Raw genomic sequence first — 27374 nt, 5'->3', positions numbered from 1 at the left:
GAAATTCATGGGGTTTAGAGCTAAAACATCAGACAGAGCAGCTGTTCCAGTGTTTAGCATCCAAAAATGGTGACAAGGTCATAAACCAAAAGCAGTCTAAAAGACTTTACGTCTTAAACACTGACCTTTTCATCTACTTAGCGAATATCCTTAGTCATACAGTAGACAATGAACCAGTACCAATCCTGTTTAAAAACAAAAAAATGTTATTCCATCATTTTCCTTTAAAAGACAATGACTTTCACCCACCTCTAAGTGACTTGACATTTCTGACTGTCACCATGCACATGCGGTCGGAAAATATTTTACCCTCCTGGCTAAATTTGAGCGAAACTTTTTTTTTTTTTGTTTGATCAAAAATGCATGAAATGAATTCTGTTTCAAATTGTCGTTAAATGTGTTGCAGGCTTTTTCATTGTGATGCACAGCATTAAGAAACTGACTTTTAAATTGTCCAACTTTGCAAAAGTGCTCTCTGATTTTAGTTACCCGAGCTTTAAAAACATTTCAGAATCCGTTAACGCTGAGTCTCCAACCGGGTTGTGTTTATTACAGAATCTTTGCTTCATCTCACACCAGTGGCTAGCTGACAACATCCACCATTTCAAGAATGCCTTTTTACTCAGGATTGCTCTCCAGCAGTCCATCTGCCGATGCAGGCCATGCCGCCCCATTGTCTCAGCTTTCATCTGTAGGTAAGCACCCTACTAAACCCCTAGCCACTTCAAAACACGTGACAATAGCCAGATTTCCTCCCAATTTGCTTGTGGAGAAAGAGCCCAGGAGCTTTTCAGGGGGTTCTGAATAGTCTGGCTAATTCAGGCACAATCCAGGCCTGACCCCCCCATTTCCCTTTTAGGGATGTCTCGGCCCCTATTTAGGAACCCCTGACTTTGCTTAACTCAGGAACAATCCCTGCTGGTTTTCATAAGCCAGGAACCCACTGAAAATATCTCCATGTATGAGTATGTGCATGAGTGTGTGAGAGAAGCAATGCTTAAAGAGTTCAGAAACAGACCAACAGGAAAATTTAACATGCGCACCATTATATACATATATAACACGGTGCAAATGTTTTAGGAAAGTGTGAAGAAATACTGCAATGTATTTTTGCTTTAAAAATGTTTTTTCAATTGTTTATTTTTATCAATTTCCAAAATGCAAATGAACAAAATCTAAATCAAAAAATCGAAATTTGTGTGATTTGGATTCACACTATGTACCCTTGAACAAAGTCAGGGATTTTGTAGGATTAGACTCAGGTGTGATTAACCAGTTATACCAAAGCAGGTTCTTATGATCATCAGTTTCATACGCAGGTTGAAACACAGCTATTATGTGAAAGAGAAACAGTTGGGTAGGAAACTTAAATGTGGATGAGGAACAGCCAAACTAAGGTGAGGTTGTAGAAGACACTTTTCTGTCACAAGTCATACACCGTAGCACAACATGAAGACACAAGGTATTTATATCAGCAAGGTCTCTCCCAGGCAAAGGTTTCAAAGCAAACTGAGGTTTCAAGATCCACGGTTCAAACTAATTTGGAGAAGCACAAGGAAACAGGCAACGTTGAGGACCGTAGACGTAGTGGTCGGCCAAGGAAACTTAACGCGGCGGATGAAAGACTCATCATGCTTATTTCTCTTTGGCATCGGAAGATGTCAATCAGTGCAACAGCAAACAACTGGCGGAAATCAGGGGCACTCAGGTACACCCATATACTGTCTGGAGAAGTCTTACCAAAAATGTTTTTCATGGAAAAACTGTGGCCAAAAAGCCATACCTCCAACATACTGTAGAAACAAGGTTAAGCAACTCAACTATGCATGGAAACATAGGAACAAGGCTGCAAAAACATTGCAGCAGGTGCTCTGGACATTTGCATGTACAGTAGAAGGAGGCAGGTTGTTTGCCGAAGGGATGGAGATCAGTACAATAATTAGTGTCTGAAGGCAACAGTGAATCGTGGTAGAGGTTCTTTGCATGATCGGAGCTGCATTTCTGTAAATGGAGCTGGAAATTTGGTCAGGATTAATGTGTTCTCAATGCTGAGAAATATAAGCAGAGATTTATCCATCATGTAATACCAGCAGGGAGGCATCTGGCCCCAAATTTATTCTGCAGCAAGACAACAACCTCAAACATACAGCCAATATCATTAAGAACTATCTTCAGCGTAGAGAAGAACAAGGAGTCCTGGAAGTTATGGTTTGGCTGCAATAAAGGTCTGATCTCATCATCATTAAGTCTGTCTGTGATTACATGAAGACACAGAAGGATTCGATGAAGCTTACAATCCACAATCCACAAAGATCTGCACTCCAAGACGTTTTTTTTATAACCTACCTGTCGAGTATTGTCTAGTATAACTCGAAGAATTGATGCTGTTTTGCAGGCAAAGGCTGGTCACATCAAACATCGATATAATTTGGAGTTCTCTTCTGATCATTTACTTTCCATGTTGTTAAATGATTAAAAAAAAAAAATAAACTATTAACACTTCTTTTTTGAAAGCATTCTTACTTTACGGCATTTTTTCCTCACCTGGTATATATATAACGATGCACGTTTAATTATCCTCGTACGATAGTGAGATTCGCTTAGTCTATATTTTTCCCACATATTTATAAACCTGTTCATTTATTTACTTATTTATTTATTTATTTATTTATTCGTTTTTATTTTACGCTTGCTACTTCTGAGCTACCCTAATCAACCTCCCTAGAAAATCTCCTAGATTTCTCCCTACGTGCATTAATAGGCTCCGCTTCCCAAGCCACTGTATTGCTATTAAAGCAATCAAAGCCTTTCCATGTTAGGTCAAGTACTAAGCGTTTATAGGGAAAGTGAGCTGGAGAAACTTGTAAGCAGTTGATTGCACAAGTAAAAGAGGATTTGGAGGCAAAAAAAAAAAAAAAAGGAAAAAAAGAGAACAAAATGCATATTTATCTGACTAAATTTTATGCCTTCGATTTTACCGGACAACCTCGAAGGCTTTAAACGCTTTTACTTTGGAATAAAACACGAGGTTATTCCTTAACAGCAGCACACATACAGTACAGAGGGGAAAGAGAGAATACATGTGTATGTGTCAGGAAGAAATAGAGACAAGACTAAGAGGAAAACGAGAGAGGTCACATGAGGAAGCATGAAGGAGAGTAAATCAGAGAAAGAATGAGAGAACAGTTTAAGGTGAGTCAAAACCCTCAGTCTTAGGCCTAATGCTTAGCGAAGATCAACTTTCCGATGCCCATTCAGGAGCCGTGCATGGCCGCGCTGTACGGGATACAGTGACCGGATGTAAGAGTGAGGAGGGTTTATCTTGAAATGTGATGGCTGAGGAGGAGAAAACTATAAAAGGTGTGTTGAGATTGTCTGGTAAACACCGTAACTGGAGAGTCTTAGAAATTCTAGGGAGTTTACTGGAGTTTACTGTACTGTAGCCGTAACCTCACCTCCAGACCTGAGCTAATCTGAGACTTGCTGTCTTACTGACTTACTGTACCATTTCTTCAGAGGTATAAATTCCTTGTACAATGTGTTTCATGACAAATTTGGTTGGTATTCAGACATACTGTCCATTAGACTATGTATTATATTAGATATTGAAACAAAACAAAACTCTCATTAAAAAAATTGATCAAACTCATCAAGTTCATACAACAGTGCGACAGTGTTCTCCGGTTCTTCTTTCAGTCCTGTGTGTGTTATGTACAGTGTAGAACAATGATAGCTTAAGTCTGTGGGTGAAGCAGTGAAAGGATATGCCCTACTAACTACATCCACTCTTCTGTCCTTAGTCTGGCTCTGGGCCATGCCAAGTCCATGTCCTTAAACAGATTCAATTTCCTGATTCACAGACCGTCTTTGCAATCGCTCAAGATCTGTTCAGACGAAGTCAAGACAAACAGAATTTGTGGATGATAACGTAAAAAATGACATGAAATTAAATTATTTTAGATAGTAGACAACTTCACACACAATATGGGAGCACTTCACTAATAATCGGCTTCGGGAAACCATCTCGGCTGTCCAGGAAAGAGGGATGAGGAAGGTGGAGAGAGACAATTTGTTCATTCAATTTAAAAGTGGGTCTTTCCAAAAAAAAAAAAAAAAAAAAAAAAAAAATTAGAAGACAAAGAAGAAGAAAAAGAAGAAGAAAATGAAAAAGAAAGAAAAGCAAGCAAAAAAGGAAAAAGAGAGGAAAAAAAAAACAAAAAAAAACTCAGGGACACTCTATATCCAAAATCCTCTCTCAGGGCCATCATGTGAAGAATTCCCTCTCCTTTCTTTCCCTCCCCTCTTCTTCTTCTCTCTGTTTTTTAATAAAGCTGTTTGGTTGTCAGGTCTTTTCAGGCGCAGACCCCCAGCCATGTGAAAAGTTAATCCTAGTGTGTGTGTGTGTGTGTGTGTGTGTGTGTGTGTGTGTGTGTGTGCGAGGGCTCGCATCGCCCTGGGAACCAAAGACGAGCATCCCGAACCTGGCTGGCCACTTGAGCTGGGGCTCTAACTGAGGCACTTGTGCGTCCCGTCTGTCTCTTTTCAGAGTGCTTTTGATGGGCACAGCCTGATGGACAGTGGGATTTTGGATTTACATCTTCGAGTGCTCATCAAGCTGAAGGATGACAGAGGAGAAAAAACGGAGCGTTTAGTTCGAGTCCGTTTGCATCATCCCCCCGTCTCCCCCTCCGGCCAAACTTCCCCTCTTTGCTCAGCTTCCTCTGCTTGTTTGTCACATAATGCAAGGAAGTTATGTAGAGCTGACAGAGCTGATGATAACAGACACCGATAAATTATAATGGCTAAAATGTGAAAACAAGCACAGGCATTTCACACAGATATTCACACTCTACTCACTGCCTTTGATCACATGTTTAATATGTAGAATATGATAAAGCTATGAATCCACCACCTACAAAAAGAATAATTCGATATTTTTAAGTATTATAAATAGCACTGGTATATAAAGCACTGATCATTTTGATAATAGATGAAAAACAACCTTCAGTTGTTGTGTTTTTTTTTTCCAGAAATATTTGCTTCATATGTCACAGCGTAGAGCTCTGAGTGGCACTGCAGACTGAGCCAGGGGCAGCCAGACATCTAAATCCTCTCTCGTCTCTCCTGTCTTTACCCTGCTCACTCATCTCGTCTGTAATGCCCTCCCAGGGTCAAAAGCTACAGAAATTAGTTTTGGGGGAAACAAGTGCGATTGGGTCTGTAAAGGTCGGGGTGGACTTTGTTCCGTCTGAGGGTTTATCTAAACTACAGCTGCGTGGGACAATGGGGCAGCGGCGGCTGACAGAAACCCAAGCTGTGCAGACTAAATTACCGCACTGATAAGGCAGAATTAGAAGGACTGAGGCCCGAGAGCTCAACAAGAGAGGAGTAGAAGAGGAGCGGAAGAGGAGGATTAGAAGCTCGCCCAATGACAAGGAGGATGAAAGGATGAACAAGGAAGAGAAATGGATTTTCTGCAAACTTTGCTTGTTTTCGTGGAGCATAGTCCAGATATATGCACTATATTCTTATAGGCTTAACACTGCGACCTATAGAGAACATGTATATCATTTATTTTCAGCTTGATTTCATTTACTGTCTGTAATAGTTCCTGTTTTATTTCATATCATTTTCCTTGCTGCTGTTTTGTCCATGGTTGGCTATTATCACTGGTTTACAGACAATTAACACTCAAATATTCCACACATTCGCACTTGCTGAATGTCTCATACGGTACATATCCACAGGATTAACGTTAAGTAGGAAAATATTTGAGTTACTGCAATCTGCGTTATAGAAGATATCTTGGGAACACTGTGTAATATGTGGAGTAAATCTGTTGTATGCATGGATGTGTGTAAATAGGCAACACATATAAATGACTTCTATTTGAAGGTGCCTATGAAACTTCCAAGGATCCATCACTAAAGGGCACTACACCGCAAGATCACCCTGAACTTCCTTTCACATGAGTAGATTTCACAATATATTATCATTCCTTTGTGCTCAGTTGGAATCATATCTCGGTGTGAAATGAGAGCTTATCAAGGACGAGGTGTCATTGGCTTATCGAGTCCCGTGACGCATTGTGTATTTAAAGTCTGTGGATCTGACTGAAGTTGTCCACCTGGTTTTAAGAAAATGGAACAGAGCTGATAACAGATATCTGTTGGATCTCCGTATCAACAAGTCGGTCACCTCAGGTACTGAGTGGCACGAGGAACTGGTTCCTGTTCCAGAGATGGCTGTGTCATAGCACTTCATAGTACAGGGTGAGAAAGCACTTGTGTATTAGACATCTTGTCAAGACTGAATGATTGAGAGCTTGGGCATAGCCACAGAGACAAAGAGGCAACGCACAAGGAACTGAAACAGGACTCAAACCTCATCCTTTCTCATACACACTCTTAGCACCCTTACATCCTGTCTCTCCTGATAACACACGGGTGTGGGTAAGAAACGGAGAGAAAAAGAGTGAGCTAAAGAAAGCGAGAGATTGGATCCTATCTTGTGATCCTATTAGCTAACACAAGATTGCTAAGCATGTGGTACCACCAAGCACTTGTTCGCTCTTACTCAAAGAACAATGTTAATGCCTTGAACTCTGATGCATTTGTACACCTGAAGTGAAAAATCTTGGTGTTATTTCTCCAAAGCCAGACAGATCAAGAAAGTATTTACAAAAAAATTAGCCATATAGTAAAAAAAAAAAAAAAAAAAAGACCTATAATGTCTCCCTCTGGGTTGCTTTTTATGTCAGCGTATCATGTCATAAAATACGCACATGATATCACCCTCTTGGAGACAAATTTGTGGCCCATCTTTAAATAGTATCTTTAAATCACTATTGAAGATGGAAATTTGTGTGAAAAACGTTCTCCATGGAGCAGGACGACAGATTTACGGAGATGAGTTAAGCAAGAGAGACGAAACAAAAGCAGACATGACTCAGAAACAGAACTTCTTTCTCCTACCTTTCAGCTATAATTAGACATAGCTGAGCCATTTTACTGGATTTCTTTCCAGTAAAAAGACAAATTCGACACTTTTCAACATGGCAGGGGTTTTTTTTTTTTGGTTGTTTATTCTGGACCATTATTTTACATAGTCATTTTTAAAGCAATACTTCAAACTCGGTGAATAATGTGAAAATGTTTCACATTTACAGACATGTTATGAGACACTTGGGATGTTAGAGCATTGCTCTAACAAAGACATAGCCTTGGAGTTGAAGTAACTTGAGAAATCCAACAGCCTGTCTCATTGTGAATTTATTGTTCTGTGATGTTATCAAAGCTGGCAATCAAAGCAGTCTTATGTATAACTTGTAGTCATGTTTAAAAACTACAACATGTCTCGCTTAAAATAGGTAGTGCTTGGTATAAGAAGATTATTTTATTTATCAACCTACATAGCATCATACACACCCACTCACCCACTCTCTCTCTGTCTCTCTCTCTCTCTCTCTCTCTCACACACACACACACACACACAGGTTTGTTGGACATTCCAGAAAGTCACTATGCTCCATCATGAGCATCAGAAGCTAGTGTTTTCTGCCAGCCTCTGACTGTGAGTTTGATTAACTTTAGTAGAAGAAGGTGAACTGTACAGCCGTGAGACAAATGGACATTTCTAATGTGAAAATATCATTGTAATTAGCAATATAAACAACACTGACAAACGCCATCATTCAGAGCAGTGTAGAGCAGAGCTAGTGTCTGCTGTGCCCTCGAGCCAAAAGAGCTGCTGATGGACCTATTCATCAACACCCACTCCTGAATGATGTGTGAGAGAGAGAGAGAGAGAGAGAAAGAGAGAGAGAGATTAAAGTAGACACTACCACTGCGCTCCGCAACCACAACTACAATTCAGTTGTGACCCTCAGCATTTATTTTTGAAGCATAAGAAATGTCAGGAAGTAAATAACAGGAAAGCAACAACAAAGCCAGATCAGCTGAATTGAGTGACCCTAATTGCCCTATCCTCTATATAACTTTCATTAAAGCCCAAGATTAATTAACAGATGGGGGTAATTGGTTATTAACAAATGATAAGCCATCAGCGTGGTAATCGATCTTGACATTTAATTTGCTGCATGCTTCCCCTGCTATCAATTACCATGTTCAAGGGAATAACTGACAATGTTTACTCAGGTATGCGACGCAAAATGGGCATTTTTCACAGCTCGGAAAAACGCTGCTGTGGTGTTTCTACAGCGACACACACCATATGTTTAATATTAGATGTAATCTGTTCTAGTCAAGTGCTCCAAAAATGGGGAAAATTGGATTAAATTGGTTAATGGTATGTTTAAAACCTATCTAAAACGAATGTGAATGGAAGATATTATGAGCCAGGGCAAAAGTGTGGTTGATTTTTTTTAATCCTTCTTTTTGCGTGTAAATGCAGGTTTTCTTTAAATGATGCAAAACCACATGGCTTTGGTCAACGGAGCTGGGAACAACCACAGCAAAGATATAAGTTTACACTTTGTGGAAAAGAGAGCGAGGATATTTACACGACGGGTGTCATATGACCATCAATGAAAGGCTGTAGCTTTTTTATTTAGACGTTTTTTGAGACGTGCAGGAAGTGAGCCCTAAAATATTAGTTCAATCAGTATTACAATAAGGTGATGGTGGATTAGTCATTTTTATTTTCTCATTAAGCAGAGCAATCTGAGATTATTGTAATTAAGTAATGCAATGCCTAATAAATAATAAATAAAAATATGTTCGTGACCATGCAAGGGTTTCAGTTTTCCATAGAGATATTTTTGAGGTCGCTGTTGCTCTACCACTCCCCTGACTCTTTCCCAATTGATTATCGTCACTGCTCACCTCTATCAGAACTTCTCAATGTTGTTCTTTGGTCTGTTTTCAAGATAAAAACGGTTCGTTTCACAAACAGATCGGACAAGCTACAAACTGCGAGTGCTATCTCCACATGTGCTTGGCGGCTAAACAATCCTACACACAAAGGTGGACAAACAGAGAGGTGAAAGGTAAGGTCAGGACAGATAGTGCTGGGGCGTGGCACAAAAGCTGAGAGGGACGTTAGCGCGAGGACAAACAAAAGTCAACCACGGGCATGAAAGCGGAATCAGGACACAAAGGAATTCTGGTTGACCTACGAGGAACAACCATGCAGAATAGAGCATCTGTCACGTATACCAAAGGTGCAAAGTGAACACATCCAATCCTGAGTATCGCTAAGTAAACAGCATAGCAAATACAAGAAAATGCCATGCAAGAACAGGGGTTTTTTTTTTTCTTCACTGGGATGAATAATGATGATATGGAAAGGTACAAAAAAGCCATGAAGGCAAACAGAAAGTTTGCATTGCAGCAAAGTCATCAACAGGTCAAAGCTCTTTGAAGTCAAGAGGTAAAGAGATAGCTGACACAATAGAGAATGTGCCAGGGCATCAGTCATAGGAGTCGAACGCAGGAATCTCTAGGAGAAACTGACACGAATCAGGACTATTTTATGACTATCATTGAGAAAGGAATAAAAGTAAATAATCAGTGAATATCACTAAAAGGTGCCTTTCCTCATACAAAAGACCAGCTCTTTTTTTTTTTGTTGTTGTGCAGTAGTGGAAAAAAAACATGCACTCGTACGCAAATTGTTCTGCCCAGTGAGCACATGCAAATCCACTGGGCTACAGGCAACCGGTTCCTTCTCATTTACTGGGTCAAAAACGACCCCTTGTTGTGCCTATAAGAAGCTCGGTGGACTTATTTGTTCATTAGTGCCATGGGTGTCTTTACGTTTTTGCCGATATGTGAACCGGAGCAACGTAATTAATCTAGCTAACTAAGCAGAGTTCAGGGATAGTAACAGCAAGGCAAAGAGTCATCACTGTCTTTAGAGAAAATTTCAATCAAAACTCCAACACGCCTCGGCAAACTGTGAGGGCACGGCGTGTGTACACAACATTAATCTAGCTTTTGAAGAAATACCATCTCGGAGCTTTTGAGAGTCCCTCTCTGATTCATCCTGCTACATTGCCTCCTTTGTCTCACTGTTGAATGTGAGTGGGATGAATAAAGGTGTCTCTATCTGACTGTTCTGGTGAAATGAATTGAATAAAAAAGTATCGGTGTTGTTACCTCTCATCCGCTTGTGCAGTAAATCAGATTACAACTAAAACATGCTTAATGAAGGTTAAGATGTTACACGTGTGTGAGCTGCTACGAGCCGCAATAAGTATAATAGAATGAAAAAAATGTAACGAAATAATTAAAAATATAATAGTGTGTATGCCTCGTGCATATGTGTAAGATCCGGATTTAAGTACGTTATTTAAAGTTCGAATTCTATTCTGTAGCTAAAGCAAGGAGTCAGAAGGACTAGATGCCGACAGATAGAAGAAATATTATGTATAAAATGCCTTATTTTGTCGCCAATACTACCAGCATATCGTCGCTGTCAGGCGGAAACCTCGTATGTCCAAATTTGGTCAATTTCATATTTTTTCACATATCGATGCTATTGGTCAGTCCCCATGTGGGTCTGTTATTTTTACAAGCTATTAACCAATCTAAAGTCTTGAAAATAGCTTGAACGCAAATCTCTTAACTCCATTGGACACTTCAACTGTCCACCTCTTCCTCACTCCACGGGAGAGCTTCACGGCATATTTCTCCTCAAGAAGAGTCGTAACGAATCAACACGTCTTCTGATGTAAATGTCTTCAAAACACTGGGCTCAAAGAAAAAAAAATCTTGACCCCCGCTAGTTCTGGTGCTCGTCTGAGGACAGGAATTTAGCGCAAGACAATCCACTGCAACGCGGACTAAATAAACCCTGTGTACTGTAGATAAGGTACAGCGTTTTTTTAAATTTCCTGTAAAATAACGGTTTTGGAGATACGAGGATTCCGCCTGACGATATTTGGCACCAGTTGTTCCATGCCAAAGTGTCTCCAGTTGTTCACTTTCTTGTGCTTTCTGCTTACCTACAAAAAAAAATGTCAGCATTGTTTACTGCTGACTGGTTAAGCTCACCACATCACACAAGGCGATAATACTGTATCCGATCGCCAACCCAATCGAAAAACGACACTGTCTTGGGATAAATGTATAAAAGTCACGCAGGCAGAGACACAAATGTCCCCTCTAGATATATCTGACAACATGTGACACAAGATAGACACACATAGTGACAGCAGTCCCCAATGGAGCCAGAATCAGACAGTTTATTTCAGCTATGACTGTCAGTGTCAAGATTCCACAGTGCTCTCAAACCTTCTGTCAATACCATTACCAGAACCAATGAACCCCTTTTACAATAACACAATGAACCATCGAGTCCATAAACCGACGAGGCCAGTGGCTACACACCTTCCTCATGGGAGGGGACTGGAGACGGACCTGATTGAAAAACGTGTGGCAGGGGCCAGTGTTATATTATGTTGTGATAAAGGGAAGCATAATGGCTTTTAAATAGACGGGCTGTATCTCTTGTCTGTGTGCGAGCCGAGCCCCTGAGGCGAAGCGTCGTGCAGATTGAGCTGTCCGTCTCGCTGAAATGAATCTGAGTTAACACCTCTTCAGTCAGAGACGGCACAGCCTGAGGGACTGATGGAGGAACGCGTGCGTCCTCATCCACCTACAGCTCCCGTCGCTTTCATTAACCCACAGCACTGTGCGCTGCTGCCATAGAGATCCGCACAGGCACACACACACATACACATGCACACACACACACCTCAGTATCAGAAAGTTTTTGTGTTTGTAATCCTCTAAAACTTTTTACTGTTAATAATATACTTTTAAAAAAACCCGAAAGATATTTCACCAAAATGACCAAGAAACTGTTTTATTTTTCTAACCTTGCCAAAAGCCGTCTGACTGCAAATATCCTGTAGAATAAGAGAGCACTCAACAGAATTGAAGTAATCCGGGATTATTTCCTAATCTGTAAAGGAAGAGCTTTTACAGTGCTTCAGATGGTGAAACAGAGACTTGATGTGGATGAAACTGATCATCAAAGTGAGAAATCATTTCCCTTGTGGCACAAAATGTGGCTGTGATGCTGTTTTTACGTATGTAAATGATTTACTCTCCTTTTCCTTCTTTTGCTGGTACGCGTGCGATGACGTCTGGGTGAAGACAAAATCCATTTCAGTTCAGGAAAACCTGTAGCTCATTGATACATTCAGACATCTTCTGTGAACACTTTATCCTTGTTAGGGTCTCAGTGAGTCTATTCTGGGTGGCGTGAGGAAGGAATACACCCTTGACAGAATGCCAGTCTGTCCAGGGCAAAGCCTGTATTTTTTAAAACTATAAATAGTAGAAAATGTCAAAATTTGACCATGTGAAGGGTTTTCCCAGGCCACCACATGTATGTAGCTGAGCCACATTTACAAACCGCATCATCAAGTCAGAAAATGCAAAAGACAAGGCTCAAATCTAGAAATTATACCCATCCTAGTCTACATTATGTTTTTCCTGTTTGTGTGTGTGTGTATATGTGTGTGTGTGTGTGTACACTCCAAAACCAGCTCTCCTAACTGTGCATTTATCTGGTGGTGTTTGGCTCACTGTGGCTCTGATCTAATCCAGTCCTATTAACACCTCTGACCCAGTACTGTTAGACCTACTCCTCTCTCCACACTGTCTGTTTGTCTAAACGCTCTGACGTAGCCTAGTCCATCTCCTCTGGGAGTCCTGCGATGGCTATCCATGCCTGGACTGTTATGACTAACCCCGATAAGAGCTCTGGCCCCTCTCGCCATGCTGAGCAACAGAGACAGGCAGGGTTTTCTTTCATTCAGCCAATTTTCCTGTGTGTTTGTGTGTGTGTGTGTGTGTGTGTGTGTGTGTGTGTGTGTGTGTGTGTGTGTGTGTGTCTGTGTGTCTTTCTTTTCACTTGATTTTTCTTCCCTTTTTTTTTTTTTGGCGTAATGCCCTAAAACCCAATGTCTGTTGTAGCTATTGTAGAGATGAGACTTTTATTGAAAGTTACCACACAGCTCAAATAAATTCTCAAAGCAAAGAAAAAAACTTAATATAATGAGTTAAAACCAAAAAATGAATCATAAAATGAGGCGACGGGATTTTACACACTGTCTTCACCCAATTTCCGGCAGCTGCCGGCAAGTATCACTTTAATAGATGGTTTGCCACAGATGGGCCAACAGATGTCTCTCTGGTCTTCAGCAAGTGTGTGAGAGCAGTGTGTATTTGTGCATACGTGTAGCTGTGTGTGTGAGTATGCGCTCAGAATCTCATCGATGTGCTCCTTGTCAATCGTTACGCTGTCGAGTGGAGCCTTGAGAGCGCTCCTTATAAAAAGTAAAGCGAAAGAACTTGAGTGCATAAATTGGGGCTGAAATCTGAGCATTGTGTCAGGCAGACACACAGACAGGCTTTTTCCTGGGGCCGGATCCTGATGAGCACCATTAGTGGCGAATCCAAGCCAATGCGGCCTAAGAGGGAGAGTGTAGTTTTTGGAGTCAAGCCCTGGGCGCGTCAAGAGTCTAGTCAAAATGTGAAACCTTTTTTTCTGGGCAAAAAAAAAAAAAAAAGTGCTGCTCATAGCAGGCACTTACTAGATGCCAAGTGTATCTCAGCAGATAGATAAAATAGAGAGAAACAGGAGGAAAGGAGTCTTTGCGATAATCTGAACGAGATGGACAAAACTATGAAAAAAAACAACAAAAAAAACAATAAAAGCAGCGCAAAATAACTGACGGCTCCTACAAGCTCATGTATGCAGAAGAGGGCAGTGAACGCTTTCCTCTGAGTGTGTGTTGTGTCATGTATCTCAGAGGAAGCACGTGCTAGCCGTCACCCATCTCTCGTTGTGTGATAGGGGACTAATGGCTGAGAGTTGAAATTGACTAAAAGCATAAAAAGGTGAGGTTGAACTAAACAAAAGAAAAGGAAAAAATTGCAGAAAGGGTTCTAGAAGTGAGTCATGGTCATGCAGGAGCGGGAAAATGTTACTGAAGGCACTAACAATCTTCGTGAAGCAATGTCAATATCCCCTGATGTCATGCTGAAAATGAAAACGAATAGTTCAATACAGTTCCATGCAAATGCTACGCTTCTTCCATTTCCCCATATCATGTGGCGTGACCAAATGAGTGCACTCGAATGGATATAGGGGGCGGGGGAAAAGCCGATCTCTTCTGTAATCAGGATTTTGCAAACCGCCATCACATGACATTGTGGAAAAGAAGGGCATTCAAGTGCACGAGAATGACATCAGATCCATGCAGTAAATGAACACGGAATAAGCATCTTTGCTCTGTAGTTCTTTCTTACACCACAGACTAGGAGTAATCACACTAGGACAAGATTCACTTACCTTAGCCAAAAGTCCTCGAGCGGGCCTCCGACATGTAGAGTATCTTATTGCTTTGCATCTCCGTAATCACATTTCATAACAACTCAAAAGCTTCATTAAAGCCTGTTCATTTTCTACATGTATTATTTGTATAGTTTGTACCTACCTCCCATCCAAAAGTGGTCTCTTTGACGGTGGCGCTGTGCAGCCCGTGGAACGGTCCGAAGCGTTCGCCCATCCCGATTCTGGTTTTGGCCCAGATGCCGAGGCCAGCGCCTGGCACGGAGGACTCGCGCAGCTCCAGGTTGGCGGGGATGGGAATGTCATCAGGAATGTAGACAGGCACCTCGTAGGGCGAGCCTTCTTTCGGGGTGAAGTCTTCGTTGTTTGGCTGTGGCGAGGCAGGGCCCATGGCGATCGGAGACATGACGCTGTCCTCCGTCTCCTCTTCTGCACTCTCACCCGCTGCAGGGTTCAGCTCTGTGTCGTACATGCTGTCTACTGCCTCATTATCATCTGAAACAATACAACCAAAGATTGATTGTTGTCAATAACACAGTAATCAAAATCAACATTTTAAACAGTATTCTTGCTTTGTTTAGCATATTGGAAAAACAACATATAAATAACTCTCCTGCTATTTTGAATTAGTCAGGCGAGCGATTTGTGTAGTTATCATCTCTTCACTGGCCTTCTTCAAACCCCTGAAAATGGAAAATGACTCTTAGCTCCATTCCAGCCTGCTTCTGGCGTTTGTTCCACTCAATCACAGCCACTACCATTTCCTGTCTGATCGTCTTACAGATAATAAGACCAAATGACCATGTGGTCTGACGCCATATCCAGTCATCTTCAACCACTCAGATAGTCACCTATGTTTATTGTCATTCTGGGCCTGACAGAGTAATTGTGGTATTTAGCCGTCGTGGTTATGGAGGTAAAAGCTGATCATTAAGGCCAGGAGCCACAAAGTTGCTCAAAATACCAGCTTGATTTGTTCAAGGCACATTCTGATGCTATCACGAGCTTAAAAATGAACACATGCGCACTTCTTTGAGACAGAAACTTAACACAACCGATTCGTTTAGTAGAAACTTCGAGAATACGGACAGCAACTAAGTCCGTGGCTCATCGTCCTATATACAATAGCTGCAGCTGTATTATTTTCACAAGAGATGGGTTTTCACTGGAGATCGGGGTTCCAAACGCAACAACCACTTTCACTTGTGTCCATGACAACAGCCATGCCAGTGCACACGTATTGACTCAGTGTAATTTGTAGAAGCACCAGTGCAGTTTGCTATCCAAACACAGGACCAGCAATCAGAGCTAACTAGGCCGCAATTACGCCAGGAGTGCTTCCAATCAGCCACAACTCAGCCCCCTTGTGAGTGCTGCCAAGAACACAACTTTATTGCTCTGAACTGTTTCCTTTCAAATTGAAATGCTATTTACTCATAAGCAACATAAACCAAGCTGTGAAAAAAAAAATGAAATGCAATCATTCCTGAACAAAGCTAAGGTGAACCGGTTTGAAAGCTTTTCCGGGCAATTTCACATGCAGAAAAACACAGCTGCAAACATCAGGAAAACAGCACGATGCGTGTACGATGTGGCGAGAAAGAATTAATTTGGTGATTTATTTTTCCACAGGGAAATAGTTGATGAACGAAATATCCAAAGATACCGCTTGAAGTAGCTTCGTCATTCCTTTAAAAAGTTTTCTCCTGATTTTCTCCTATACAAGGAATTAAGAGACGACAAACTATAAAACGTGTAATGCGAATGCTGGTGACGAAGCCTCCCAAACACAAGGATCCTGAGAGAACCAGGCAGGAAATTTATCTTGTAAAAACCCAACCATAAAAAAAAAAAGGCTTTAAAAAGAGATTCTGCGTCATCTTGTGATTCCAAGGGAAAAGAAACGTTTTAGTAATTTCTTTAATGCTCAGACTTCACTGGAGTCTCAGACCAGTCAGGCAATTAACTGAAGAACATGTGGCCTAGTAGTAGCTTCTCCTTTTCACAGATCAATTAAAATTTTACAACCATAGCCTATCTGGTGCTGTTTGCAAATCAAAAGTGTTTTCAAGCCCATTAAACCTTTTTTTTTTCCCTCCCTCTTCCCTTTCTTTGGCATCTGACCCATCAAGTACAATTTTCAACAAGCAAAGACAGGGTTGGAAAATCTATTAAATACTCCAGTTAAAGAGGCCCGCAGAAATCCACACTAAAAGTGAGCGATGTAAAATTGCGTGTATATTCGAGAGGCCTGAATTTAACGCACAAGACGACATTTGTCCGAGACCGAGCAAGCACCGGCGCTGTGAGACTAAAATCCTAATTCGATATACAAGCTCTTATCCCTGAGCATTAAGAACATGTTTCTGAGCTCCACCTGCTCGTATGATTTTACACCACAAGAAGGAGAGGAGTCACGGACGTGGAACGAAAAATCGTCCTATCTGACGTGTTTTCGCTGTGTCTCTGTGACAGCAAGGATTCAAACATACTCGGGCAAAATAAATCGAGCGTCAAAAAGAAAAACGTCAGCAACGGAAAACAAAGCTAACGTTTTAGTAAGAGCGCTGCTTTGGCAGGAGTTTATGCAGACCGGTGATATTAGCACTGTCTCCTGGAGGTATTTGGAGGGGAGAAGCGAGAGACAGATAGTGCCTTCCTCTGTGCCTCTCTATGTTTTCTCTCCCCCCATACTGAACTATTTATCCTGATTACACCAGGCCGCCATCATTAATTCGCACCTTGGGGGTCCTGCTCACCTCCGAGCTCTGGTCACAATGAGGCGCTTGTTCGGTTTTGTTATTCCAATGGAAACTACCGTGCGGCCCGGCCCCGCCACATGAAGGCATCAGATTTATTTGATAAATTGTAAAAAGCGACGCTTTTAAACGGCGCCCTTTGTTGTTGTCAGGAGAGATACTGACACGCATGTACGCACATGCAAACACACACACAGGGAGCTCCTTCGCTCTTCCTGAAATTCTAGGCTTTAACAACTCTCTATGGGAAGAGTTCAGGCAGTGTGTCAAAGTAACAGATTTTGAAAAAGATTCCATTACACACGCTGGCATTTTCTGAGATGTTTTAATACTAGGGGAAAGGGGAATTATAAGAACCAAGTGCGTTCATTTGAACTGACAATAATGACTTTTTAAAGTTCAAAATAATACAAATGGTAAGAATGAGGCATCTGCGTTCACATTTCCGAACAAAGCGTGCAGCAGTCTCAGGCCGAGCGCTGCACTTTTGTGTTTGTAGATGTCCTGCGCTAAATGAGATGTGAACAAAGGATCCTGTGCTCAAACAAACAGCCTGATCTCAGGAGCTTTCACATTTCTCCGTACTCAGCACTGTAGCAGAAATGGCCGTATTTAAGATGATAACATATTTGCACACAAAACGTCAGGGATGCGATCGATGATCGAATTTTATAGGCCAGTACTAACCTCAAGCTCATTTAATTCTAGCATTCAGCAAATTACTCTTCTTCCTGGAGGTGATTTGTCAACACCAAGGAACTTTTTTTTTTTCATACAAAGTCTGTGCTGGGCCAAAAAAAGGAAAGTACAGCTCTGCCTCTGACAGGAAAAAAAAGGGTATTTCTGGTAGCAGCATTGATAAAAGTTATTCAAACGTACCATGTGGTCCATTATTCTACTTGCGCACTTAATAATCCAGCAATGTGCTCCCACTTACAGAATTACTGCCATCATTAGAGCCACAACGGGAACCTTTTTTACCTGTTCCACTTTAATCAGAGCTTTGATGATTTTATCTGGACTCAAAACTCCACTGCTCTAGTTTTAATGCAGGAAGAAAAAAGGCGTGTGCCAATAAAAATCGAACTCACACACACACACACACACACACACATACATACGTACACAGGAGGCGAGGAGGGATGAAATAGTGTGATCTTTTCCATGGCACAGTTATTTCTATTGACGCAAGAACGTGTTCGGAAAAGGGGCGCAAGGGACAGTTCGTTAGATTGCTGAATATGCGTTCCAGAAACCTGCACTGTTTCCCCTTGTAAAAGCAGCAGGGATTGTTTCCAAGTAACACTTAAAGTAGCAATATTGGCTCTCCAGTGAGGTGAGAGGCATGGGGCAGATTGAAACCAGGGGAGTTCCCTCATGCCTGTGCATTTAAAATGCCATCAGTGTTTTAGACGCTCCTTACGGAGGGGCTAATCCTAAAATCTGTGAGGCGATATACAGTGTGTAGGCTCACACACATACACAGGGTCAGTGTGTCTGTGTATACAGTGTCCAAGCCAGTGCAAACTCGGTGTGCGTGCAGCCTCTCTCCACCTCATCTGCTGGAGGAAGACAAACTGGCTGAAGAAAGTGCTAAAGGAATTGACCTTGACCACTGCGGCTGTTTGAGCAGTCGATACACAATAAGTGCTAAAGGACCGTGGCCGAGCTGTCGAGCCCACAACGAACACAGCCTGCCAGCACTGGAAGAGCTGGAAGAACGTCATTTGAACTGAACGTATAAATTCCTCGACCTTGTTAATGACCCAAAGTAGATAATGTGTTAGCGTGTACGGATAGAAAGTGTGCGCTCATATGGAATGGTATTAAATATGGAATAAAACATCTTCACAGTGTGATTATAGTGCAATTATAGATATTACAGTGCAATTATAGATATAAATTTTTTTTTTTTTGAGAAGAATTTAATTCCTTGATATTTTTTTGTTATTTAGAAACGACACCATAAACTTTTTAGCAGGTCGTAGTTTTATATATCGTTCTGAGAAGGCATTTAGCTCCTGTCACAGCAGCTATAAACAAATACAATTTTCTGTCCCTCTTGAGCCTCTTTTCTTTTTTTTTCTGAAACTAATTAAAATTTAAAAAATAAGCTTGTCGGGTTTACAGAAAATACAGAAATGAAGGACAAAATTTTTAAAAAGTCTCTCATCTGTTAATGCATAGTGTAACACAAGACCACTAGTTCTGTGAATAATTCGCATAATAATAATGATAATAATAATAATAATAATAATAAAAATAATAAAATAAATAATAATACATAATAGTAATAATAATAATAATAATAATAATAATAATAATAATACATAATACATAATAGTAATAATAATAATAATAATAATAATAATAATAATAATAATAATAATAATAATAATAATAATAATTACTTTTTTGCTTTATACTTAAGCAAAAAATTATTTACGTTTTTGTGCTACAAGGAAAAAAACCCACTGAGCTGTAAGATAGCTCTATTCATGGTGCTTTGATCCGTGGCAAGATTTGTAACACCTTTTGAGTTTAATAGATGCATGTCATTAGAAGGCTTAAAGAGTCTCAACACAAAGCCTAATCAGTTACCACAATCATATTAGGGCCTGCAGGAGTCAGTCGACATGCATGTGTGTGTGTGTGTGTGTGTGTGAGTGTGTGTGTGTGTGAGAAAGAGAGAAAGAGAGAGAGAGAGAGAGAGAGAGAGAGAGAGAGAGAGAGAGAGAGAGCACATGTGCTGCTCCTGTCAGGCTACTGATTGCCATTCTAGTCTGTGACTCTCCCTGGGGAGTATCACAAGACCTTGCACAGACATTTATTAACACGACAGATTAATAGCGCTTGGGAAAAGACATTTTCAGAAACATGATAAATATTAATAATAATCAATACCAACTTACATTTGCCAAATTGAGTTGCAAACATCACCCAGGGAGAGGAGGGCAGAGATGGGGGGAGACAGACAGGCAGAGAGAGAGAGAGAGAGAGAGAGAGAGACACCAGAAGGCTGGTTTGCTAATAAATGCCAGAAGGCTTCAGCCTGGGTAATGATAGAACAGCATATGCTCCACACACTCTGAACGTGTGGCTGTTACTGGACTGGAGCATGGTCTTGACTGGCATTGCTTGTAAATCTTTGCTATTAATAAAATAATAGCACATATTCTTTCAATCATAGGGGGGAAATGTTGCTTTGCCTTATTTTATTTATGTGAATCATGAAAGATTAAAGCATATATAAAAGACTCACTGTTTTAATCAAAAACAACTCTGTGGTGGGAAAAAAAGCATTTTCATCACCATCCTGACCACCCCATGAAGAAGTAAACCATATTTAAATGGCAAATGCGACGTCCTAATAGTCACGATGCACACAGAGCATTTTAAGTGTACGCTTGTGCAGGCTGCCCCACTTTCAGCACAGTTTAGCTGTGTAAAGAAAACTCACTGAGGTGAACAGTCCACTTCATCACTACTCCATCTTTTTTTTCTGCGCTCTGACTTGGCTTCACCCCTTTTCCGCCCTCTCTCTCTCTCTCTCTCTCTCTTTCTCTCTTGGTTCCTCGGGCCTCCACCGTTCCTGTTTTTCAGTGGGCACATTACCATTTTACCCCCAGGCTGAGAGCGCAGCCTCACACAGCCGGACCAGTGACAGCTTATTCAGGAACAAATTCAACCTTTCCCCTTTCCCTTTACTCCTGCCTCCCTCCATAAGAATTCAAATTTGTTTGCACTTCCCAAATGCGCTCGGAGGAAACGCCGCTGCTCGTATTTAATTGCAAGGCTTACACAGCCCTCTCTGTGGAAAAGAAATCAGGGGGTGGACGAGCGCTGCCCAGAACTGTAACTGAACACTTGCCTAACTGAGCACTTGGCTAATGGCGCTAAAGGGACTACGGCACGGCATAGATTGCGTCTACCTCAGCACTATTATACAAGCATACATCAGAAACATCAGAAACTCTGTAAAAGAAGTGCACAACTTTTCATCTGGGCAAAGAGAAGCGTCCCAGCGGCCCCTGTATTAAAGCAGCTTCATTTAGCAACCTACAGGGAATTGCAACACAAGGGAAAACGAGGAGAGGAGGAGAAATGTATTCGTTTTTATTAAAAGGAAAAGCCATTGGTTTGGCCTACAACGGTATCTGAGTGGGGGAAATGATTTTCACCTCTGGCACAGGGAGCACTCCCTGGCTATACATCACCCGATTACTCCTCGACTGGCCCCGGTCTTAGTCATTAGCTAGTGAATTAACGACAATCCACCATGCTATTAATCACACTGACAAAAGTGTTAGCATGCCACTGACCTGCTGCCGCATGGGGACACGAGCAAAGGGGGGTTGTTAGAGAGAGAGGGAGAGAGAGAGAAAGAGAGAGAGAGAGAGAGAGGGAAACAGAGTAAATTGGGGTAGAGGATGGAGGGGAAGGTATGGTGTGGAAGAGCTGATACACAGCAAGACATAAAAAAACAAGGACAGAATGAAATAATGGAGATGAATGTGAAGGAGTGGACTGTGGACTGGAATCACCTGAGCACTGGCACATGGCTGCTTTTCACAATCCTCTGACTGCTCAAAGATTTTTTTCAAGCTTTTAAAAACGCTGACTGGCCAAACCAGGTATTTTATTAGAGGGCATGTGACTGAATTTGTGTAATTTCTTAATCTGGCGGTTTCTGCAGTTAAAATGGGAAGATATTAAAATCTTTCTGGCGTTTAACCCGAAAACTCTTATAACGACACATTAAAAAAATAACTGCAAAGCGCAAAGCCATTCATCCTGAACGTCCGGCTTTACCTGACACCGGGATTCCTTTCACAAATAAACAGAAAACTATTATTAATTATTATAATAATAATAATATAATTCTTTTTTTTTTGTTGTTAAGCATCCATCAGAAAGGTCACTGTGTAGTTACTATAGAAACATAATGTATTAATGTGTAGGAATGAACACACTGATAGAAACCTGTTACTGGAGCTACTGTCAGAGCTCCAGTAAATAAATGAAAATAAATGTATTCTGACCATGTATTCTGGTTAGAGTCCCAGCAGCACTGCGGTATAATTGAATGGTTGAATTTGAACCCCCGTCTCATATTATTTTATTATTAAAAAGTGAGTATATATATATATATGGTTTGTATGCACGAAGGAAACCCAAAGCATGATGTCTTCTCATTTCTTAATTGAGTCTGTCTCAGCCAGGCTTTTTTATGTGTGTGGACTCAGGCGAGCAGGTCAAGTGAATTAGGCGAGGTCGCTCAATAAGCCGTCCACAGCACTGGCCTGGCTAATCACGCTGTTCTGGCTCATTGAGCAGTCAGACTCGAGCTAAAGGAGTGCAGGCTGGGGGCCGGACCGAGAAGCTGGGAGCTAAAAGAACACACTCTTAGTGGAACCGTTTCTTCCAGGCTTTTTCTCATTGCACTTGTCCTTCCTCTCTCTCTCTCTCTCTCTCTCTCTCTCTCACTCTCCCTCTCTCTCTCTCTATCTCTGTCCCACATATTGTACACCTCTCTCTCACTCGCTCCTATAGCCGGCATTCATAAATCACTAATCCAGCTGAGGATGACATTTATGGAGAAGTGACCACTCTATGGAAAGGCGGCTACATGAAATGTCACGAGGAGGGAGACACTGTTACTCTCTTATAGCGGAGAGATAGGAAAGCTGTTTTATTCATCACACTCTTCCTTCACCGCAGGCCAGTGAAGCTAATAAATGAAACAATAAAATGGTACAGGGATTCCATGGTGTGGGAGAAACTTTCAGTCATCAGGAGCCTGGAAACACTACTATACCTGACTGAAGTCCAGAACACAGTAAAGCAGACATAGCTATAAAGCAACTGGAGCAACTTCAAAAATAACTTTACAGCATATTATATTGTCAGTAAATGTACATTGTCACAAAAACTGCTATCAACACAAGATTCTTGTGTTAGCACTAACACTCATCACGCGATAAATGACCTAATACAGTTCCTTACATTAACATCAACTCAAGCTAAGATGTATATAAAAAAATATTTTTTGCAAAACTATAAGGAATACTTGTTAAAAAAAATAAATAAATCCAGTGCATCTAAAATAGCGTTACATCTCCTATAGGTTTCTTTCTATTGATTGACTGTATTGCTGCCTGCACTATTTAGTTGATTTATTAAGTCTGTCAATATTTTACACAGAGAAATAAAAAGGCTAGAAATCCAGAGACTTCCGAATCAAGCAAACGCCATGTTTGATTAAACAATTACTAAATGTCTGCATTTTGTTCTGTTTCAAGCACAGCTAATCCACTTACCATCAAATCCAGTTTCATTTAATCCAGGATAGTTTCACTGAGTGTCACAACCCACTGCGCTAGTATAGTATGATCTTCTACTCAAACCCAACATGATTACTACACAGGCTGAGCTCAAAAGTACACTGCTTACACTAATTATCCTTTACGCAGTGTTTTTTTGTTATATATCACAGCTGGAAAGAGGAGAGAATGTGAATGTTTTGAGAGTAAATAGAGTTGAATTAATTCATTAAGAATAATATGCAGCAAAAACATTGATCTTTTTTTCTTACTGCTCAGCTTTTTCTTTCAAAGTCAACAATGACAAAAATCAATAAATCTATCAATAGGTTTAGATTTTCCCTGTCGAGTACCGATGCCAGACAGAAGTCTTGGCATTGGTAGTTTAGTGCGAAGGAAGCCATGTTGTTCTACAGGGGGGGAAGGAAGCGGGGAAACAGATGCTTCGGCAGAGTGAATGGTGACAAGTGCGTTCGAGAACAATGCAGCCAGTTCTCCAGCGCAACAGACCTGAGAACCATGGCTGAGCAACAATCAGCTGCTACACAATGCTCGATACCCTCCCGACAAACAATGAGTCTGGCCCCAAGAATTCTGGGAAAGGGGCTCGGGCCCGCTTCTCCAGCCTGATGGGCCACTCGTTCTGTCAGCCACCTGAGACTGCGTGGTGCCACCTCGCCATGTTCTGATCATTTCAGAAAAGTCGGTGTGGCGAGTTGTCTTGCTGTAGTAACAACTAGAATTATTTTAAAAACGTCTGCACTGCAAAGTACTTTGAAAAACGTGATCTTTCACTGAAATGTGTGCTTGAAACAATTTGAATATATGAATATACATCTATTTATATATTATTTATAATATACAGACCGATGCACCATCTTTCCGTACATCTCCACCATTTATAAAGGTCTACTGTATACGAGTGCCATGTTACCCTCCCTGCTCATTAGGGGTATATTTTAATGAAACAACATTCTCTGTGTAAGAAGTTTAATGTCTTGTTTAATATCTTTTCCTAAGGATCATTAAACTATGTGAAACCTCTCAGGTAGGACTCATGACTACATCCATTGTAAATAAATTGATGCTCTGTTTATCTGACTTTTAATGCATTCATCCAGCTCTATATTAGATAATATTAGACTACTCATTTCTAATAACTGACTGTAATGGCCTAGGAATCACATACGGTATTGTATAACTAATGTGCTTACATTAGATATTTCTTCCATAAGACATTCTTCATACAGTTCGTATTTTAATGATTCTGGTATCTTTAGCTTGTTTTCTGAAAATATAACAATTGACAACAAATGCTGGTTTCATAAAAGTATGGCATTACACAAAAAATAACTAATCTGATTAAATTGTCTTATTGATTTTATTTCAATAAAGTAATTAAGTTATATAAATAGGAAGACACACAGTCCTATACTTCGCTGTCTTTAATGGTTAATGACCCTACTACACTTAATTAACATTCATAGACTACATAGGACGTGAGTTTATTAGATGCATGGACTCTTGTTGTGGCTGTTTCTCACTCCCTGACATAAATAATGTCTTTTTAACCTTAGAGAGATGAACAGCCTAAAGAAGGAGGAGGGGTTGTTGGGTTAGAGACAGGCAATTTTCCCGTTTAAAAGTGCCGGCGAATTGCGTCGAATTCCACATAATTGGCTAGCAATTAGGGAGGTCGCCGGGTCGATGTGGGGAACAAATGGCGCTCTTTAAACGGAGGTGGTCCCCTCGGTAATGTGAGCTGAACCCCTCTTTTGTCTCTGTTATCTGTGTCTCTGCTCACTGTGTGACATCTTAAACAACATGCCGTTGCTCTCTAGGGACGGTGGGGTGAACTATTAGTCATTATTCAGACAGTCAGAGTCTCTCTCTCTCTCTCTCCCTCTCTCTTTCTCTCTTTCTTTCTCTCTCTGGTTCTCCAGTGACATTCTGTAATGTCCAATTTGCCTCAGTTTGGCCACTGATTTATTAAATACCCTACTGGTCCTGAGGGGAAGTCCACCAAGGTTCTCCTGAACCTTGTAGCCACGTAGATAAAAAACAACAGAAATAAGATTGCAGGCATAATATTTCACTGGTAACTTAAAAAATTTTGTCAAATCTGCTTCGATTTAAAAGCAAAATGTAAAACATGACATGTCAATTATTTCTGCTTTATCCAGGTCAAGGTCATAATGGAACTGGGGTGTATCCTTGGAATGCTGGATGTTAGGTGGGAATAGCCCTGGAAAGGGGTGCCAGGGGACCACACACAAACACACACACTCACTCATTCAAATTAAGCTCAAATTATTTACATTTACATTTATTTACATTTACATTTACATTTTAGTAGATGCCCTTATCCAGAGCGACTTACTTTTTTTTTTTTTTTTTTTTTTTTATCTCATTTTTATACAACTGAGCAATTGAGGGTTAAGGGCCTTGCTCAGGGGCCCAGCAGTGGCAGCTTGGTGGACATACAGTAGGAATCGAACTTACAACCTTCCGATTGGTAGCCCAACACCTTAAACACTAGGCTACCACATCCAAATTATGTCACGTTGTTAGACATGTGGAGGAAACCTGACAAGCCCTGCAGACAATAACCCAAGTTCAGGACTGGACCGTAAAACCTAGAGTGGCCACCTACTGCCAATGAGATATTATTGTTTAATTTTATTTTCCTTGTTGACTCATGTTTTGTGAAAAGAAAGTATAGATCAAATCTTATTCAATAGTGAGGGGGAAACCCCACTTCGTTTGGGTGGAAAATGATCAAAAATACAATGTTTAAGAGAGGAAGGCCTGTCTCACGGTACAAAAAAAGGTCTCATATATATTGTTCCAGTCTAAAACTGTTTATATGTGATGAGAATTGTTGCGTACAAAGCATTTGAAAGTTGCTCACAGTAACGAATTTACGCAAAGCTTGATTTACCTCGATGTCGATACAGAAAACAGAAAAACAAATGCACACAGAGCACAAGCAGGTCTCGATTAAGAAAATGATGGTCATCTATCACTGCCGAACATTCATGCAAATTCTCCTGTTTTTTCAAGCAGGACAATTACTGCCCTCTCTTCTCTGCTCGTTCTCTTCTTCTGCCTGTGTGTGTGTATGTGTGTGTGTGTGTGTAGGTGTGAACACATTACCCTCTGCTTCTTTTGTGTCTTTGAAGAAACTCCAATTGTTTGATTTGAACACAGATTATTATTTGCTTATCAGTTTCCCATAATTAAGTTGTTTTGTCTCGGCTTAACAGAGCTGCGAGACGAAGCTGAGGACAGTGGCGCAGACGAGCAGTGGGAATCGCGGAGGAAAGGCTCTGACGAGACGAGAGCACAAATAAAGCATGTCTAAACATTCCAGAGTGCAAACAAACAACAGCTTACAATCACTACACTGCACAGCGGCAACAAACATGCTCGTTCCTCAGCGCTAGCGCTGTAGTAGACGGCAAACCATGTTTTGTGTATAGGTGTTTCAGATGGTTTACAGAATGTGGTATTGTTCATACCGAAAGATGTTTAACCTCTTGAGACCCGAATGTCCTCATATGAGGACATAACATTGTCTCACACTTCATTGTCTATATATATTTATTGTACCAACCTTATATGAGGACTGTTAGGTATAATTCTTTTGCCGAACTGCTTCCTTGAAAACACTGATTAAATTTATAGCTATCAGCTATGGATTAAGAGAAACAGTCAGTAGAAATTGTAATGTACACAACACAACAGTAGCATACGGGTCTCAGGAGGTTAAATACAACTTAGTTGCAGTATGGATAACACGCATGTAGTAACAGTCTACAGCATCCGGATTCTAGCCATAATGATCTGCCAATTTCTTTTTTCTATACCGAAGGATCTGCTTCTTTTATCGGCTTAACAGAGTGCTAAAGGTAAAGAGGTGAGTTTATTGTCAGTTAGTGTCTCTGTGCCTTGTTAGTTATGT

General features: G+C 40.8%; 1 protein-coding gene across 4 annotated transcripts in view; it reads right to left on the bottom strand.

The window, feature by feature from the left end:
- The window catches only part of prdm16 (PR domain containing 16), a 163950-nt gene that overhangs the window by 99085 nt on the left and 37491 nt on the right, over positions 1-27374 (bottom strand). For all 4 annotated transcript variants that reach the window (XM_060880748.1, XM_060880749.1, XM_060880752.1 and 1 more), the window contains exon 2: positions 14474-14823. In XM_060880748.1, coding sequence (XP_060736731.1) covers positions 14474-14823 — 350 coding nt within the window. The remainder of the gene's footprint in view (positions 1-14473; positions 14824-27374) is intronic.

This window comes from Tachysurus vachellii, chromosome 11 (assembly GCF_030014155.1).
Source record: "Tachysurus vachellii isolate PV-2020 chromosome 11, HZAU_Pvac_v1, whole genome shotgun sequence".
Classification (NCBI taxonomy): domain Eukaryota; kingdom Metazoa; phylum Chordata; class Actinopteri; order Siluriformes; family Bagridae; genus Tachysurus; species Tachysurus vachellii.
The sequence above is the reverse complement of the archived record's forward strand: the minus strand, read 5'-3'. Positions and strand labels throughout refer to the sequence as shown.